The sequence below is a fragment of the Miniopterus schreibersii genome, assembly GCF_964146895.1.
Source record: "Miniopterus schreibersii genome assembly, chromosome: 11".
Taxonomy (NCBI): domain Eukaryota; kingdom Metazoa; phylum Chordata; class Mammalia; order Chiroptera; family Miniopteridae; genus Miniopterus; species Miniopterus schreibersii.
This window is the reverse complement of record NC_138111.1, coordinates 27,544,533-27,564,080: the sequence shown is the minus strand read 5'-3', so window position 1 is coordinate 27,564,080 and position 19,548 is coordinate 27,544,533. Positions and strand designations below refer to the sequence as shown.

General features: G+C 44.7%; 1 protein-coding gene across 2 annotated transcripts; it reads right to left on the bottom strand.

Annotated features, from left to right (window-relative positions):
• Nucleotides 1-4,424: 4,424 nt before the first annotated feature.
• On the bottom strand, nucleotides 4,425-18,828 carry VCP (valosin containing protein). Of its 2 annotated transcripts, none has more exons than XM_081152438.1 (17): nucleotides 18,475-18,828; nucleotides 14,895-15,006; nucleotides 14,536-14,708; nucleotides 13,293-13,435; nucleotides 12,656-12,786; nucleotides 11,746-11,877; nucleotides 10,603-10,705; nucleotides 9,852-9,985; nucleotides 9,637-9,772; nucleotides 9,166-9,278; nucleotides 8,602-8,766; nucleotides 8,389-8,511; nucleotides 7,917-8,129; nucleotides 7,417-7,725; nucleotides 6,997-7,152; nucleotides 5,247-5,401; nucleotides 4,425-5,082 (listed from the first exon to the last, which is right to left on the bottom strand). In XM_081152438.1, the coding sequence occupies exons 1-17, from the start codon at nucleotides 18,489-18,491 to the stop codon at nucleotides 4,977-4,979; spliced, it is 2,421 nt and encodes an 806-aa protein (XP_081008564.1). In that variant the 5' UTR covers nucleotides 18,492-18,828; the 3' UTR covers nucleotides 4,425-4,976. The 2 variants fall into 2 exon arrangements, with proteins under 2 accessions (XP_081008564.1, XP_081008565.1); XM_081152439.1 differs by having other exon boundaries at nucleotides 14,536-14,809; nucleotides 18,475-18,789.
• Nucleotides 18,829-19,548: the final 720 nt, after the last annotated feature.

The window sequence follows — 19,548 nt, the reverse complement described above, 5'->3', positions numbered from 1 at the left end:
ATTGCCTGTACATATTCTTTACCCATTTTTCTCCTGCACTATTTGTTGGATATTGTATTAGTTTTCTACTGCTGCCATAACAAATTACCACAAGACGACACAAATTTACTTTGTTAGAAAAACAAAATCAAGAGATTGACAGGGTTGCATTCTTTTCTGTAAGCACAAGGTAGGATTCATTCCTTCTTTCTTGGCTTCTAGAGGGTGCCCACATTCCTTGGCCCTCTTTCTCCACCTTCAAAGCTAGCAAAGGCAAGTTCTCACATCACTCTGCTCTCTATTGCTTCCCTTTTCCACTTTTAAGGACACTTATAAATACAGTGGGCCCACCTGGATAATCCAAAATACTATTCCTATCAAGTCAGTTGGTTAGCAACCTTAATTCCATTTACAGCCTTAAATTCCCTTTTCCACATAAAATCACACACAGGCTCCATGCATTAGGACATGAACATCTTAGGGGAGCCATTATCCTGCCTACCACAGGTGTTGACCTATTATGCATGTCGGAGGTATTTTCTCCTGTGGCTTATTTTCTAATTTTGTTTAAGGTGATTTTTACTGTACCAAAGTTTAAAATTTTTATGTAATCAAATCTACCAACACTTTCCTTCAGTGGCTTCTAAAACATTCTTTTCTGACACTTTCAATTTTATATATTGTTTAGATTATTAACCTAATTTTTGTGTATGGTAGGTAAAAATCTAACTCTACCATAAAATAGATGTCCAATTTTACCAGTACCATTAAAAAAATATAGAATGTCTTAAACCCATTCCATAATGTGCCATCTTTCAAAACATGGGTAAATTTTTAAGCATCTCTAGGCTTCAGATCCATATATCCAAAAGCCTACTATCATCTCACATTCAACTTGTCCAAAACTTACCCATCATTTCCCCTACAACCTTTACCTCCAACATGCCCATTCCTATTGAAGGGTATCACATCCATCCCAATACCAAAGTCAGAAACCTGTTATCCCTGACTCCTCCCTTCTCACTCCCCAAATTCATCATCAAGCCCTGCAAATTATACCTATGATGTGTATTTCAAATCCATTTCCACCTCTCCATCTATATCCTCACTATCAGTTCAGTAATCATTTCTCATTCCTTCTAATCCATCCTTCACATGGCTACAATTCTCTGGAGGTCAACTGACCCAAACTCTTCAACAAGTGTCATAAAAGTTTGAGTACCATTGCCCTGGATGGTGTGGCTCAGTTGGTTGAGGTTGTCCTGTGCACTCAAGGGTCGCTGGATCGGTTCCCAGTCAGGGTACATGCCCACGCTGTGGACTCAAGCCCTGATCAGGACCTGTTCAGGACAGTCGATTGATGTTTCTCGCTCTATCTCTCTCCTTTCCTCTCTAAAATTAATAAAAACATATTTTTAAAAAGTTTGAGTACTATAATTAAAAATAAGATTTAAAAAATTACGTGAAAACATGGAGGGAAAAATACTAAGTATTATTTCTGGATAGAAAAAAAAAGTTTGAGTAAAGGAACATGACAGATGCAACCTGTGTTCCTAGACTGGATATTGGTTTGGTCAAAGTGAATGACATATTTAGGTCACTTGGCAAACTGTGAATATGGTATGAGGATTAGATTAAATGAAAATTTACTAAAAGGAAAAGGTGGAGATTAATGTTTAAAAAAGTTATAAAGCAGGAGGATCTCATTTTTATTTAAAGATACCACATGTATAAACACACATATTTACACAACATGCACAGAAAAAAGATTCAAAGATATGAACTAAAGTTAAGATGCTGATCTCTGGTTATTGAGAATATTAATTTTTAAAATTATGCTTGTTTTTCTAAATTTCTACAATGCACATTACTACTTCTATAAATAAAAGGTTATTTTATTGTCTATGCTGTACACTTGGTAATTGTTAGGTAAATTTTGGCTTTTTCCCACAATTTTTTAAAAAAGTGATCCCTTAGCACTGAAATCTGACTCACTTCCCTACCTAAACCCTCCAGAGGACCCACAATATCTTTAAAGTTCACTTCTGGCATATAAGGTTCTTCACAGTGTGGTTTCCGACCTCATGAAATTCACTCTAGGATTTAACACCTTGCTAGTCAACCTAATGTTTCTTCTGTATTCTCTGCCCTCTGTGCCTTTTGCTCATTGCTCTCCTGTACTTCTCCATGTTAAGTCTCCCATTTGTCTTTAATGCCCAGCTCAGACTGTCTCCACAGCCTTCTCTGATTCACCTATTCTTGCAGCCACATAACAATTGTGCCTGGTTGTATGGCAATCAAGGCTTCCAAAGAAAGTGAGATTCTGAGAGGTCAAGTCCACATTCCCAGTCCAGTGTTCTTTTGATTCTACAATATTCTCTCTACTCTGTATATTTGCTTGAGAAAAACAGCCAGTCAGAAGGTACATGTTGTTTCTCTGCCTCCTCTCACTGTCACTATTCTATTCCAAACCTTTATTTATAGCCCAAACCTGTGGGCCTGAGTCCAAACCTCACCACCTGCTGGCTCAGGGTGGAACTGAAGGTACTTTCCTTCCTAACTATTGCCCCCTCCCCACATACACACCACACCCCAAGTCTTAAAGACAATGCAATTCTGAATTTCTACTTGATACACGGACATTTAATGAGTCTATGCATCTCTGGATAGCTTTATGAAAAATCCAAGTCCTACACTCTTGTCTTTTTAAGGACTCAGTAGGTTGTAGAGCTGGGCAAGAGTAACAAACCATTTAATGTTTGCCACAGTTCATGCGAATTAATAATTGGCAGACCAAATTAATGACAGGCAGACCAGTGTTCCTCATGGGCGCTGTGTGACCATTAGACTCTCAGAGCAACTTGTAAAATCAGTATCTTGGATCCAAATATATCTCAAGATGTTAGACTTATAGTTCCATTTGTGGCGTACTGTTGGTCCTCTATGATCTGTATGATGCCATAGTCTTAGTTAAAAACCCATCTTTTACTCATAGCACTTACCCTATGGGAAGAAGTGATTAGCTACAGTTAAGACCCCATTCCAATTTCTTTCTGGGAATGCTATAGGGGAAAAGACAGACTGCTGATACAACTTGCTTCTTGGTTTAAGTATGCAGGCTTTTGCAGACAGTCCCTCACTGCTTCCTACGGTTTACAAAGCACTGTCAATCATTTTTATCAGAAAGCTACACTGCTATAAGCTCAAGTGCCAGCACTAGAACCAGGCCTCTCACTACAAGTCTGGTCTTGGTTTTTCCTAAAGAATCTATAGAGTTCCAACTATATTCCCTATAGACACATGGTGTGACAAGTGAAAACAAAGCAACCATTCCAACACAAATTTCTATCACTTATCTACATATTTCATGAGAAAATACCACTTGCCTTCTGTTTTGCTTCCATAGCTTGATGCAGAGGTACTAAATGTCTTTTCCCAAAAGACCTTGTCTTTAGCCCTGAGGATAGGCTGCCAACCCATAGGGATGAAACAGAGTAACAATGCTCAGAGTGGGGAGAAGACTGAAGGCTAAGCCATAAGGGTACCTAAATTGTGGGACAACAAAAGGAGAGCCAAAGACAGAATCTGGTGGAGATAGTGTGATGGAAAAGAAGGGAGAGCCCATTCAAATCCCAGAAAGGCAAAAATATCTCTATCACAGCACCTGAGTTCAAGTTGCCCCAGTTTAATCAGAACAGCCAACATAATGTTCTTGTGTCCATGAAGATTATCTATTTAGACCAGATGAGAGCCTGGTATAACCAACACAAATTTGACTCTGGATAATTTTCTTTGCACCATACTCTTTTTGGATAAGGCATCATGGTACTAACCCCAGAAGCACTAAATGATTTATGATGGTAGCTGATAGAGTACACTCTATACCTGGATGAAACTACACAAGCAAACATCTGAAAAACAGAGCAGGGGAGGATGTTTAATTTAGGAAAAAACACATCAAATACTAGAGTTTTATATCAGAAAAGGCTATTTTTTTATAATACAAGTTACATAAAATAAAGATGGACACAATTGTAAGTGATCCTCAACCAGAACATGGATTTTTTGATGCACCAAAAGAACATCAGCCTCCAAACAGAGATTCTATCTTTCTGCAACCCTAAGATTTTCGGAGGGCACCCCAAAGTCCTTGGTCCGGAAAAGGGGACTCTCTCTACTGACCTAGCCTTACCATCAACCTCAAATGTAAAGGATGTCAAATCGTCCACATCTGGAACTCCATCAGGCTATCCTCCATCTACCATAGTCCTATCCAGTGATACTGAAGACATGGAGCCAGGCAGCAGTATCATACCTATGTTAATCAGGAGTGGAAGAGAGCACAATCTTACAGGATTTCACATGTAAAAGAATGCCTTGGCAGTGAGGGGTAGCCCAAGGCCCTTCCCATATAAAGAAACAGGCACAGGGGCTGGGACTCAGGCTCCATTTTGATCCAATGTTTATTGTCCTTTTACAACATGTCATTTTTGGTTTAGAAACTGCTTGTGATTAGTTTTCCAACATTAACTCAAAAGCATGTAAAATAAAATCAACCTACTCTCTATATAAACACCCAGCAACTGTGGCCCTTCATCCTCCTGCCCAGGTTGGGTAGGGGGAAGAAGGGAGGGCTCGAGAAGCACTGAGTGAAGTGCAGATGCTTTACTGTGGGGAGTGGTGGTAGTGCCTTGGTTCACTCACACAGGACCCCTGCACTGCCCCAAACTACAACAGAAATGATGTAGGCCCAAGGCCCAATTCCCTGTTGGTAATTCACTCTCCACCTCCCAAATGAAAATCGTTTTTATTTTATCGCTTTTGTTTTGTATTTTTTTGCAACAGAAACCCGTCCAGAGTCTGATTGTAGCTGAACTGTTCAGACTGAGGAATGGAGCAGGCCGTGGGCGCACCCCTGGTCCCTCCTGGGCAAGCGCCCCCACCCTCAGGGAACAAGGTCCAGCCAGGCCAGCTCGAAGCATACTGGCCACCATCACTTAGCCATACAGGTCGTCATCATTGTCTTCTGTGTATACACTGCCACCTGTGCCGCCTCCACTGCCCTGACTGGGGCCAGCTCCACCCTGGTTTCCTGAAGGGAATCTGTGCACAAAAGCAGAACCAAAAAAATTTTTTAAAGGGGAGTGGTTAGGACAGGGCCTATGTAGGTTTTTACAGCTACCCCTCTAGACTCCTTAGTACTCCCACTAACTTGGTTGTGTAGCTCTCCAAGACAATTTAAGCATTACCCACTGTACCCTAGTTACCTGAAACTGCCAAAGCCCCGACTCTGCTGAAGGGTCTGAGCGAACATCTCATATTTTCGAATGTCATTGTCACTGACAGAACGGCGGGCAAAGCGCATGGCTTCCTCAAAGTGATCTCGGCGGATCTCGGGCACTGGATCATCTTCTTCTACCTCCTGTAGGTTGGTAAACACAAACCACCAGAGGTAGTTAAGGCCCAGTATGGATCCCTTCCCTAGCCTTCCTACCCCTTACTACTATAGTAACCCACTGGTCTTCCTGCATCTCTGGTACAACCTGAGTAAATCAGCAGGACAATCTTTCTAAAACTGAGTCACTGCCCTGTCAGTGCATTCTGAAAAATACAAAACTGTAGGAAGAGAAATCACATCAGTGGCTACCAGAGGCTTAGGGTGGTAAAAAAACAACTGATTGCCCAGCCAGCATGGCTCAGTGGTTGAGCATTGACCTATGATCCAGAAGATAGCAGTTCAATTTGCCGGTCAGGGCATGTGCCCAGATTGCAGGCTCATTCTCCAACAGGAGGCGTGCAGGAGGCAGCCAATCAATGACACTCTCATTGATGTTTCTCTCTCTTGCCCTCTCCCCTCCCTTCCTCTCTCTGAAATCAATAAAGATCTATTTAAAAAACACAAATGATTGTCCTGAACAGTGTGGCTCAGTGGTGAGAGTGTTGGCCCATGTACAGAAGGGTCACAGGTTCGATCCACAGCCCTGCTCGGAGCACATACGGGAAACAACCAATCGATGTGTGTATGTGTCTCTCTCTTCCCTTCCCTTCTATACTCTCTAAAAATCAATGGAAAAAATATCCTCAGGCGATTAACCTAAATAAATAAATAAATAAAAGTAATAAAAAAGAAATTGACAGAGGTGGCCCAAGGGAACTTTTGGGGACAACAGAAATTTCTATCTCTACTTTGTAGTAGTACTTGTAGAACTTATACACGTTTATCAAAGAAGTATGTAAACACTGTACCTAAAAAGGGTGAATTCTTACTATATGTAAATTATGCCTCAGTAAACCCAAATTTTAAAAGGAAAATATCAATTCAGTGTGTACCACATCTGAATTACACCTTACCTAGTGGGCTCACTTTCAGTGACATGACCTCTTAAATTTACCCAGGTTTTCCCAAGTTCTGTAATCCTACTTCACAGGTTATTTGGGGTGCTTATTTTCTTTATCCAAATTCTACTCTCCCTTCAATAGCCCAGTTCAAACTCTATCTCTTCCACTGAGAAGCCACTCCAATTGCTGTGACTTATGAGACTGCTCCCTAGGATTAGTTTATCAGTAGTTTTTAAAGGTAGAGAAAGTCATCCATCCATTCTCTAACATGGTGCCATGACAGTGGCAAACAAGGGAGATGATATGGAGTGCCTATCTTGATGGAGCTTACACTCACACCAAAATTTGCATTTAACTTCAGGAGGCCAAAGGGACCACCAATGATAGTTAGGTCTGTGGATCCTAGGTTCTAAACCCTACTCGATTTGTCTGCACAATCATACTTTGATTTCCCTCATAGAGCCTGTTTCAGACTGAGGATACAGCCTGTCCATCTCTTCTAAGCCTTTATAATTCCAGATTAAAGGAGTTAACCCTCAGTTATTCTTTCTCTTTGATGCCCTGCTACATGCCTAAGTAGTATGATCTTTTCAAAACCTTACACTCTTCTAGGGTATGGTGGAAATTGTCCCCTGGCTCCCCAAGACTGGCACATCTGGGGAAAGGATGGAAACTCACCATGGCTGATGGGTTGGTCTGCCTCTCACGGTCTCGCCTAATCTCACTCTCGATGGATTCGCGAATGGCCAGCTTACAGGCACGTTGGCAAATCTCTGTCAGGTCAGCTCCAGAAAAGCCATTAGTCATCTTAGCCAGGAACTCCAAATCCACATCCTAAAAGTAAGAGAGTATCTTAGCATTTAGTCTCCCCTCCCGTGATACACAAACACAACCTCTGAGCCACTCTGGCACTTCCAATTCCTTTCATGACTCTGTTTTATTCTGGATTCTAGATTATCCTAATACCCTTAAATTTTCCATCTTCCCTTTATAACCCTAATCCCAGAAATCCCAATGAAATCTTGTCTGGGAACCAAACAGCACTCCACACACTAGCCTAAGGACTCATAGAAGTCCCCATGGACTTCTTGCACCTGCCTTGGCAACTGGGGACTTGCGCAGGTTGGCCTTGAGGATGGCAACACGGGACTTCTCATCAGGAAGCGGGATATAGATGAGCTGATCAAGGCGGCCAGGTCGCAGGATGGCAGGATCAATGATGTCAGGCCGGTTGGTAGCGCCAATGATAAAAACATTCTTTTTTGTGGACATGCCATCCATTTCTGTCAGAATCTGATTGATAACTCGGTCAGCAGCCCCACCACCATCTCCAATGTTACCACCACGGGCCTTGGCAATTGAATCCAGCTCATCAAAGAACAGTACACAGGGGGCAGCTTGGCGGGCCTGTGGGAGGGACAGATGGATTCAAACATTAGCACACTGGGTCTCTCAGACCTGAGAAGGAAAATAAAGTGACCTTCACTGCCCCAGTTGAGCTGCCAGAATGAGATGTTTTTAACTCTCCCAAAGAAAGAGCCTCTATCTCTACCTTGCCTCAAGCAAGTGAATAGATAGCCCAGCTGCTTGTAGCTCACCTTGTCAAAGATTTCTCTGACATTAGCCTCAGACTCCCCAAACCACATGGTGAGCAGTTCAGGACCTTTGATGGAGATGAAGTTAGCCTGGCATTCATTAGCAATGGCTTTGGCCAGCAAGGTTTTCCCACAACCAGGAGGTCCATAGAACAGTACTCCCTTAGAGGGTGTCATGCCAAACTTGAGGAATTTGTCTGGGTGCTCCACAGGATACTAGAAGGAAAAAGAAAGAGGGTTCAGGGATACTCCTACAGTTTGAAAAAACCTAACCACGCAGAGGCCTACCCCCCACCATCCCATAGTAGAAGATCCAGGTTCCCTAGCAGGCTCCTTAGTGCCTCAAACCTGAGAATAGCAGGTTCCTGAATTATTCTCTCACAATTCCTATAATGAATGTGCCAACATCCCAAGACTAACCAGCTCAATTACAAAGTACTGAAGCAGTGACTCACCCTGAACCAAGATACCCTACCTGGACCAGTTCCTGAAGCTCACGTTTGACATCCTCTAGGCCCCCAATGTCCTCCCAGGTTACCTGTGGCACTTCCACCACAGTTTCCCGCAATGCTGACGGGTTGCTCTGGCTTAGGGCCCACTAAAAAAGGGAAGAAAAACTGGTGATGAGATTTGCCAGGGAGGGCATCAAAGTGCACGTGTGGACTTAAGATGGTAGTGTAGTCCTTACCCGGAAGTCATCCATAGTAACTGCCAGGGAATTCATGACCTCAGCATCAATGGTTTCATCCTCTAGGTCAATGAGGTCCATCTTCTTGCGGATGGCTTGCAGAGCAGCCTCCGAGCACAAGGCTGCTAGGTCAGCACCCACATGCCCATGAGTCTCATTGGCTACCTGCAGAGAGAAGACGTACTTACTATCCTGTCTCTAAGACCTGGCTGTTTTAGGAGGTCAAAGACAACAGAACTCTGGCCCCTTCCCGACTCCTATTTCTGGGTCCTCCCATTTATCTGAACATACCAACAGTTCTTTCACTGGCTAGATTTTAAATATTCAAACCTGAACTTGGGGCCTGGAAATAAAGCTGCCCCCAAAATTCTGGTTTGCTCTAATACAATGTCAGCCAAGAAACATGCCAACCCTAGTTTCCTGGATTCAAATTACTTCCTTTTCCCTGGTCAAAAATCAAAATCAGTCTCCTCACATCTTATTTATATTCCTAGACAGTTCCCCCTTCAACTACCTGGAAATAGGTATCCTAAAACTTCTGGCCAGCCGTCATCAATACTCTACCTGTTCCAGGTCCACATCATCTGCCAGCTTCATGTTCTTGGTATGGATCTGAAGAATTTCCAAGCGTCCTGTAGCATCAGGGATTCCAATATCTACCTCCCTGTCAAAGCGACCTGTGGGACAGCATATGAACATAGACAGGGCTCATTTCTGGTCCAGAGGAAAGAAGGAATAGGCCTAACATGACCAACCATCCTAGTTTGCCCAGGACTATTTTAATGTTAGCACTCCAAGTCCCATGTCCTGAGAAACCTCTGTCTCAGGCAAACCAGGATGGGCGGTGTCACTCTAGATAGGACATGAACTAAGGGAAAGGACCCCCTGGGCCCTATCACTACAAAAGCTTCAAGAAATGAGCAGAATTAGATGACTTAGATAAAGGACAGATGTAGGATTAAGAAGATTAAACCAAGTAGAGCTATAATCTCCCTATGAGCAAGTACAGAGTTTAAAGAAATTAAAGGTCCTTACCAAATCGACGTAGGGCTGGGTCAATGCTGTTGGGTCTGTTGGTTGCTGCCATGACAATCACATGTGCTCTCTGCTTTAGGCCATCCATAAGGGTCAACAACTGTGATACAATACGCCGTTCCACCTCCCCATGGGTCTGTCAGGACAGGATATCTGGTCAGAAGTGAAGTCAAGACCTTTCAACCCCCTACTAATCCCCCAGGTTAAGTTCCTACTTTTTCTCTTTTAGGAGCAATGGCATCCAGCTCATCAATGAAGATGATAGCAGGAGCATTCTTCTCAGCCTCTTCGAAGGCTTTACGAAGGTTGCTCTCAGACTCACCAGCCAACTTGCTCATGATCTCAGGACCTGAAAGGATACAGAATAAAGGCAATGACAAACTATATCCTTCTTCATTCCCAAAAGAAATCAGATATTTTGTTTGCCAAGCCCAGAGACAGGACCTGGGTGAGAAGGCAGTAGGTTAACTCTGCCTACTTTTTCACAGCCTTTGTTAGCCACTATTCCAAGATAGCCAACAGGCCAGACTGGAGAGAAGCCAAGGGATTCAGCACACTTATCTCACAGTTGAGCTGAAAGTATGAAGATGACAGAAGATGCCCTGGGACCTCTGGCCAGAGCAGGAGAAGCAGCACACAAGTTGGACCCCTAACAGCTAAGTATCATTCTTAAAGAGCCAGTTGACCTTCCCCCAAACCCTCTACAATAAATAAGCTCCCCATAAATGTTTTCAGAACTGTCTATAATCTTTCTCAAAGGGGGATAGATTGAGGGCACAAGATTAGAATATTTTCCCCTTTTTGCTTATTTGCCTATAATGTACCCCAGCAGAAAAAAGGTCCTAAAGTGTACACAAGGGCATGTGTGCAAATGAATGTGTCCATGATATATCCAGCTCAGGAGACTGGGTCATGCTAAACTCAAAACTGGGTCCAGCCAAACACAAGGTGAACCAAATCTCCTACCATTGATCAAGAAGAAGAAGGCCCCCGTCTCATTTGCCACAGCTCGAGCAATCAGGGTCTTCCCAGTCCCAGGAGGTCCATAGAGCAGAATTCCCCGAGGAGGCTGCGGAACAATACAGAGAGATAATTAGGTTCAGATTCCCACCTTCTCCCAACTTCATTCACCCTAAAAATGGCTTAAATAGGGTTTTATCAAGGGTGAGGACCACAGCTCAACCCTGATACCAGTGGGACTAAGTCCTCAGCAGTAGCTGCTAGGAAGACAGTTTAATTCAGGCCACACTCACTCCTCTTATCAGCAGAGAAAATACTGATAGAAAGCTAGTATTATTATCACAACTTGCACAGGAGACTAAGGACAGAGAAACCACACTAAGAAACTAGTGTGAGTGAGTCTAGATCCCAGAATTAGGCAAAAAAGGAAGAAGCCATTAGGCCACGACGGGCTTGACTTTAGATAGATCAAGGGCCAGGGACTAGCTCAATCAAGAATGTTGCCAGAGACTCAATCACTTCAGTAATCATAGCCCTTCAGGATTTATTATGTTAGAATGCTTTTCCTTAAAGCCAACCACAAGTTTTCCTCTTTGAAGCTGTCTTTTCTGTGGCCTCATCCACAGGCAGCACATGGGAAGTGCCCACACAGAAGATAAAGTTATTTATACGGTGCATACTAGGGAATAGGGTAATAATTTCATCTTCTGCATATCCCATGACATGGAAATGTTTGGGAAGTTACACTCTAAACCAGCAGTTCTTAAATGCTGTAGACTCAGGACGCTTAATGCTCTGCAAATTTCCTTAATTTCTACTTCTATTGGGCAGCACTCTCCTGGACAGGTTGGCAAACTATGGTGAAATTGGTTTTTACAGGGCTCATAAGAATAGCTTTTACTTTTTTAAAGCGTTATTATATATATATACATATATATGTATGTGTACATATATGTGCAAGAGACTTCATTGGCCCACTCTGTTCTAGTAGCTAATATATTTAGAGCCCTCTATAAACTCAAAGAATTTATTACTGCCTCTCTAATCAAAGGAAATAATAAAACATATGAAAACAGGTTGCAGGATCAGACACCAAGTAGTTGTTAATTACCACCCTAGACTGTATCCCACACAGCTCAAAATGCTCACCTTCACACCAATTGCCTTAAATAGGGCAGGATGTCTCAGGGGCAGCTCCACCATCTCCTTTATCTGAGCTAGCTGTTTCCTGCAGCCACCAATGTCATCATAGCCTACTTCATTCAAGGACTCTTCTTCATCCTGAATATGGAGGAGACAAAGAAAAGGAGAAGGCAGAAATATTGCTATCAGCATATCCTTCCACAAAATCTGGTGTGGAAAAATCTGCTATAATTGTAGACTCTCCTCTGAGGGGACCATGACTCAAAGAAGAACTCAAAGTCCCAAAGCAAAGATTTCTACCACAGCTTTTCCCCTCTCACACTTGTCATTAGTCTTACTGGGAAGGGCTCCCCTAAGACCTGAAGCCGGAAATTCTGGTAAATGGGCATTCCAGCCCCATCCTCAGCATCACTTCTTTAAAAATCTGCCCTAGCCAGTTTTGCTCAGTAGTTAGAGCATCGGCCTGAGGACTGAAAGGTCTCAGGTTTGAATCCGGTCAAGGGTACATACCTAGGTTGCAGGCTCCATCCCCAACCCTGGAGGGGTGTGTGCGGAAAGCAACCAATCGATGTGTCTCTCTCACATGGATGTTTCTCTCTCTCTATCTCTCTCCCTCCCCCCTTCCACTCTCTCTCTAAAAATCAATGGAAAAAATATCCTTGGGTATTAACCAAAAAAAAAAAAAAAAAAAAAAATCAGTCCAACCATTTAGGGCCTTTTGTTTCAATTTACATTTTTTAAATTACTGGTATCAGATACTTCTAAGAAACACCTAGGCCCAGAAAGGAACAACTGGGAGGTTTCCCACCTCTGTAATAAGCTTAGTTCTAAAGAGCACCCCATCTTGACAGCTACCACATGACTGCCCCACTGAGTACCCACGTAATCCGGTACTGGGATCGGAGAGAGAACTCACCTCTCGTTTGATAGGTTCCCCTTCACAGTGGATCACTGTGTCTGGAGCAACAATGCAGTAAGGACTGGGATCTGTCTCCACTACTTTGAACTCCACAGCACGCATTCCACCCCGGACAAGGAAAATGTCTCCTATGAGGACAATCAGCACAAGGGCAGTTAGATGTGTCAACTACAAGACTGTGAGAATTATTCATCAGAACCTGGAGTCTAGAATGCCAAGTTCACTGGAAATTGCTCTTTTTCCTTCCCACCCCTGTGATCTGAACCTGTTAAGCATTAGGTGAGAGGAGAAAGCTAACCTATGAAGTGTCCCTCTGCCTCTGCGTCTTAAGAGGAGAGTGAACAACCTGATATACCAGAAGCTTTTACAACACCCACCAATGGCAGAGCTGTGCTAAATATTAAGTATACTTTGGACTATGACATAGCCAAAATGGCCCAGAGATTTAAGAAAAGATAGCTTACTCTCCCGAAGCAGGGACTGAAAATGTGGTAACAGGAGCATGGGAGGGAGGGCAGGGGGAAGGAGAGTACACATGTATGAGCACACATGAGACTGAGACAGATGCTCCAATGTTTACTACCAAGTATCCCTACAGCCGTCCTTAAGCTCAATCCCTAGAATTATCGCTCACCTTTCCGGATGGGTCGATAAGCTTCCAGGAAGTATGGCTTAAGGTATACCTCAAAGAGATTGCCAGTGATACCTTCCACCGTGTCATCAATGGGTAGCACGTGGATGCGTTTGCCATACTTCACATCAGGGCATGGCTGGATGCTGAGGATGACAAGCAGACTCCACGTTACCAACCACACTGCAGCCCCAAGCACTGGGTGTCCGAAAGGGCCTGGCACAGAGAGCTGATGGCGAGCGAAAGAGAAAAGGCAGGGATGGCTTTAGGTGAAGAGAGGCAGGAGGACAGGGTGGGAACGAGAACAAAGGAACAGCCAAGCAGAGCTAAGACAGGTCACACTCAGGGAGGAATAGCTGAAGCCATTAGCGGGGCTGCCCACTCCCAATCAGTGAACTAAAAGGAAGACCCACATATCTGGAACCCCTACAAAGAAGATGGGAGAGAGAGTCTGCAGTGAGAGATATCCAAGGATGACCCATTCTGGCTAATACTGGTGCCCCAATATTACAAAGGGAGGTCTTAGCCTGTTAAGCGTCAGGGTCAGAGAAACAGAAATGAAAAAATCATCTCAGCCAGGTGGTCAGAGCACCTTGAGAAAAGTGACTAAGCACTTCCAGAATGGCTACATGAAACCTAAAATCTATAAAAAAAAGTATCAGAAGCCTAAGATATTCCTGGCCAGGTGACAGGTGGTTGGATAGTAGTAGCTAGAGATGACTCCAAGAGGAAAAAGCCTCTTGCCTAAAGTTAAGTCCAAAATTATTCAGACCGCAGCTATCCTGGGTCTGGTTCAAATTATACCTCTCTCCTAGATTAACTTGGATCCTTAAAAAGACCTGCTAGGAGTTCAACTTCCACACCAACACTCCCACCTAATTCCAGCCCCAACACAAGTCATTAATCCAACATAGTAGTGAGGTTATTTGGCAGATACACACCCTGAAATGGCATCCTAAACCAAGGTCTAAGGTGTGATAAGTTAAACCTCTGAAGTAAAAAACAAAACAAAACGCTTCAAGAAAGTCATAGGAATGCCAATTTGTTCCAAAGGTCAAGCAGAGGCAGATTTTTAAAGTCCCAAGGAGGCAGAACCAAAACCTAAAGACAACTCTGATACATAAGTCTTCCCATGGTTAGGAGGCTTCTGATACCTGCAGCTGTCAAGGCCTTCATAGGGGTCCTGCCTATAAGGCAGGCTGTCTCTGGCCTCCCATCCCTGAGGGGCCAAGAACCCCACACACACCTGATGACATCCCCTAGGCGTACGCGAAGGTTATTCCGAACAACTCTATTCATTCGAATCTTCTCATCAGAACATGTGTCATCAGAAAGCACAATGCACACAGCTTCCCGCCTCTTCTTTCCTTTCAGCAACACTGTATCACCTCGGAACAACTGCAGCTCATCCATCTTGGGCTGAGGAAACAAGGTTAAGGCCTTTGGGTCACTGGGCCAGGGGGTAAGGCAGCAGCCCTGGAGGCTGGGATTCCCAGTAAACCCCACTCTATCTGTGGTCACTGCAAGAAAAATGAGAAAAGACACCTGGGAAAAGCCCTCAGGTTAAGTGCAATAAGGAATGACTGGACTGTGGACCTAACTTACCTGGGACAAGGAGACCACACTATTGTCCTCATTGATGGCTTCATCGACAATTAACCGATTAGGACGATTCTTCTGTTTAAGAATGGCTGTTGATAAGTCATCACCTTTTGAACTAGAAAGAGAAAATGAAGTCAGCCCCAATACATATTCCAGCCCCAGGAACCCCACCAATTTCTAAAACTCACACTAAGAAAGAAATAGTGAATAAATGAGGCTGTCCCTACATCAGAGAGCTCAGATGAAGGAAATTCAGCCAAGGTCATCAAGAGTAATTACCTAGCATATATTACAATTCCCATTCCAGTAGCTCTTGGTATTCTGAGCACTAGTATCCTAGCTGTAAAGCCCAAGGATCAGAAAACTATGGCTTAAAAAAATTAAATAGAAGTGAAGACCAAGTACAATTCGGGAAATGAAAATAGTCTTAGGATAGAATAGTGATTAAGAGGAGGGGCTCTGTAGTCAGAATCCCAACCCTGCCATTACTTAACTCTAATCTTGGGCAAGTTATTTAACCTTTTTTGGAAGCTGAAGTCCTAATCTGTAAAATGGGGATATAGTACTGCCTACCTCAGGATTATTGTCCTGAGATAATAAATGCAAACGTTCAACACAATGCCTGGCATTTGGTATTAATGGTGACTATGACCAGTTAGCACTGCAGAACAAAGCACAAGCCCTTTCTTTGCTAACCTTCTTGCAGAATGAAGTTAGCTAGACAATTTCTCTTGGGCTCAGAGAGGCCTCAAGTCCCACTAAGCAAGGCTGGGGACAATGAAGCAAAATTAGCACTATCCTCCTTTACTGGCTAAACCTGCTGAATGCCAGAGCTTTCTATATACCACAGAAATGCTAAACTTTACGGTCATATTTGAAAAAAACACTAACATCTAGAACCTTCAGAAAGAGGTTCAAGCTCAAAAGGTAATCTCTGTAAAGACACACAACTCTATGGAGTTGGTTCAAAAAGTCAAAACCGTATGGCCAGAGTGGCTCAATATTGTCTTGTGCACCGTAAGGTTGCCCGTTCAATTCCCAGTCAGGGCTCATATGGGAGGCAACTGATCAATGTTTCTCTCTCACATGGATGTGTCTCTCTCTCTTCCTCTCACTAAGCATGTCCTGAGGTGAGGACTAAAAAAAAAGCCAAAATCAAGAAATGCTGAGACATGGCAGCAAATCCAAATCCCTCTCATCCAAATCAAAGTTGCCTGAGTCTAAACTGGGTTTAAACTGTCCAGTTTCAATTATTTCCTGTAAGTTAAGATCATTTACCTGACACCAATTTCTAACCTAGCTTATCTCTAGCCTTCACTAACTAAACTTGATGGACTCTTCCTTTGAAGCGTTACCTCCTCTTAGTAAGGCTCAGGAAAACATGTGCATAACCAACTAGGGAGATCAGACAATGGCAGAAGCTAAGAAATAAATAAAAAAAGAATGTCTTTCATGAATTATTTCTTCATTCAACAAATTAACGAGTATATGTATTATGTGCCAGGCACTGTTCAGGGATCCAAGGGTACATCAGTCAACAAAACAAGACAAAATAGTATGCCTCTTAGAAATATCTTCACAACTTATAAGAAAAAGGGAGGCCTATGCTCCAGAATACCTGCTGTGTACTTATAGGGTTTTATATATCTTTTAGTCTTGATACACCCAAGAGAAATACAAATCTCATTCATCTAATAAAGTTGTAAACTTTCTGCTGACCCTCTCACATAGGTTGCATCTTTAATCATCACCTTTAAACTAGTTTCCAAGAGTGTAGTTTCCTAGACTTAAACTTGCCTCCACCAACCCAAAAGTGTGAGACATTGGGCATAACAGTGCAGAGCAGACAAATTTTCCCAGGGCTTATCAACACCCTGGAGGGCAATCTCCATCAATATGACAGCTGAGGGTGATTTAAACCCATCAATTCTCCCTCTCCCTCACACTTCAAAATACTCTCCAAGGGCTGTCCATCTTCCTGCTTAATCTATAGGTCTGGAGCTGGAGCAAAATAAAATGGCTGTTGCCTCTAATCACCATAGTTGCCTCTAAACCCCAAAGGTGAAATCTAGGAAAACCTCCCATCTGCCTACCATTCCTGACCCTGGCATTGGAGATGAGTGGTATGCTCTTCCCTTAAGATAAACACCTTTAATGTCACATCTATTCTACTAAGATCAAAGGGAGGAATGTCTAAAAGAGAGAATTCAGCTTGATAATCACCCAACAGCAGTCCTGGAGGCTCTTTGGGTACACCTCCTATTGTCTTCTGCATGAGTCAGGCCCTTTCCAGAACCCCAATGGGCTACAGGGGACTAGGAGGGAGTTCAGTTAGGAGTCATCAAGATGACCTAGAGGTTGGAAAGCATGTATGATGCCAGGTTCCAAGAATTTTGGATTTTTATTTTTAGTCTTGAAAACAAAAGACTGGATAACCAAAGGGATAAGTGGTCCTTCAAAACAGGTGACTGTGTAATACTTCATCTTGACTCAGAAACTTGAATAAAAGGAGCATACCAAAAAACAAAAATCTCTCTTTAAGTCAGGAAGGTGATTTGCATAGAAGAGTTCCCATAGGATGGCTGTGTCATCCGCGTCCCCCCTCCCCCAGTATGTAAAACACTTGATTCTAAATTCAGTGGACATAGGTGGCCAGGTTTTATCTGACGCTTTTCTCAGGCGTGGAGGGCCCAAAATTTCTCAACACAGCAGCCTGGGGAGAAAAAACCATGTGTGTTGGAAGAGTTAGAGCAACCTTCACACCACAAAGGCTGAAATCTAGGAAGGCCCAGAAAATAGGAACTCAGATTCGAAAGATATAGCAAGAACCTAAAATAGAAAAGAAAGGAAAAGTGCCTTTCTCCCTACGCCTATTTCATTACATCAAGGAAAACTGACTAAAGCTTTCTTATATGAATAACAACTGGCCTAAAGTAGAAAGAATGCCAGAGCGAAAAGCAGGGCCCACTCTCTCCCTCACTACTCAGGTGGCACAGGATGCTAACCACCGCCCAGGCGGACCCGGCTGCAAAAGTGTCGTGGTGAGCTTCCCTGAGCTCGCTGGGCCTTCCCCCGCTCCGGCCTCCGCCTATGTCGCCGGGCTCGGAAGGCCTTCACGGGGCCCAAAGTCCACGCCCACCGGGCCCAGTTAGGGCGTTGGGGCCTGCTCTCTCCGGGAACCAAAAGCCTTCAGCAGGTGGTAGGCTGAATCGCTGGGGGGCGCCCCAAGGCCTCAGGGCTCCACGCCGGCAGTGTGGGCCAGCAGACCTCACTAGGCCGGCACGGCCGTTCCAAGTGAGACAATCAGGCCGGCTGGGGCCTGCATGACACAGCACGATCTGGCCCAGGCCCCGACCCGGGCCCAACGCAAACCCCGCCTAGGGGGCGCGCGGGTGCGTAGCCAGCACCAGCCAGCCCCTCCTTCGCCCCCTTCCTCTCCTCTACTTCCATGTCTCCCTCTTTCCCGGACTCCACCTCTTAGACGCGCCCACAGCCAGGCCCCGCCGGGCCTACCCAGCGCCGAAGGGTCCCCAGGTGCGCGCACCCGCAGCGAGCGGACGGGCGCGCGCACACACACACTCACTCAGCTCCGGAGGCCATGGCGCACGCCTCTCCCGGCCGGCGGCTGTGGTGGCCCGCGGGTAACGGCTACAAGGGGCGGCAGGCGACTGACTGGACCGGGCTCGGCTCTCCTGGGCGGGTGGCGAGCGGCGGCGACAAACCCACAGGCAGCCTCCCTCTCGCTTCCTCCCAGAGGCACCCGTGCGGTGGGCGGGCAGGAGACGTTGGCTCCTGATCCGCGAGGCGGCAGCGGCAGCGACGACTCGAACGACGACTGCAGACGCTTCACTGAGACTGAGCCGAGAAGAGCCGAATCATCGGAAGAAGAGGTACTCTCACCTCAGCCAATCAGCGCCTGCTCTAGGGGCTCCCGCCCGCCTCTCGGCGCCTCTCCCCAGCAACCCACGAACCAGAGCCAATCAGGAAATTAGCTTTGGCCTCGCTCCCGCCCCAGGGATGCATCGCCACGTCAATTGGCCGCAACGCTACGCTTCCTTGACGGATTGGGACTCTCAGCCAATCAACGAAAGGAAGGGCCAGATCGACGGGCGGAAGGAGTGTTTAATCCCTTGGAGGCGGACTCTCCCACTTGGCCCCAGTTCATTGGCTCCTGAGTTTATCCTACTGTAAAAACCTGGCACAATGGATTGAACCCTTGTATTAGTCTAGTATTGTTGTAATGATAACCTACAGACCTATCTTAGTCCCAAAATGAAGATTCACTCCAACCCCTCTTCTTGCTCCTTCAAAATGCTGGCTCAGGCCACCCCTACTCTGGACCCTTTGACTAGCACCCCAGCTCTTAATCCATTATATCCTAGTCATTGCACCCTCTGGTTAACCCTAATCCCACAAGGCTTTATAGTTCCTCAGGGTTTGGTGGTACATGCCTCCTCTTACCACTGGGTAATAATATTAATGGTTTGAGGAGGAAGGGCAGTCAAGTCCAGAGAGGAGTCAAAAGGCTACCATGGAACACAGCAGATCCAATAGAGCCCAAAGCGACAAGAAAATTGCATGCTGAGTTGAAGTCTTTGGACCCAAAATGCCAGCTAGCCCTGACTATATTCAATAGGCAGCTTTGGTGGCATACTAA

Excerpts from the sequence above, each read along its gene's own strand:
- VCP (XM_081152438.1), bottom strand. Across the intron at positions 13,436-14,535 it reads CGCCTAGGGGATGTCATCAG|CATCCAGCCATGCCCTGATG; the intron begins GTGTGTGTGGGG and ends TGTCATCCTCAG. Across the intron at positions 5,083-5,246 it reads CGGGGCTTTGGCAGTTTCAG|ATTCCCTTCAGGAAACCAGG; the intron begins GTAACTAGGGTA and ends TTTTGTGCACAG.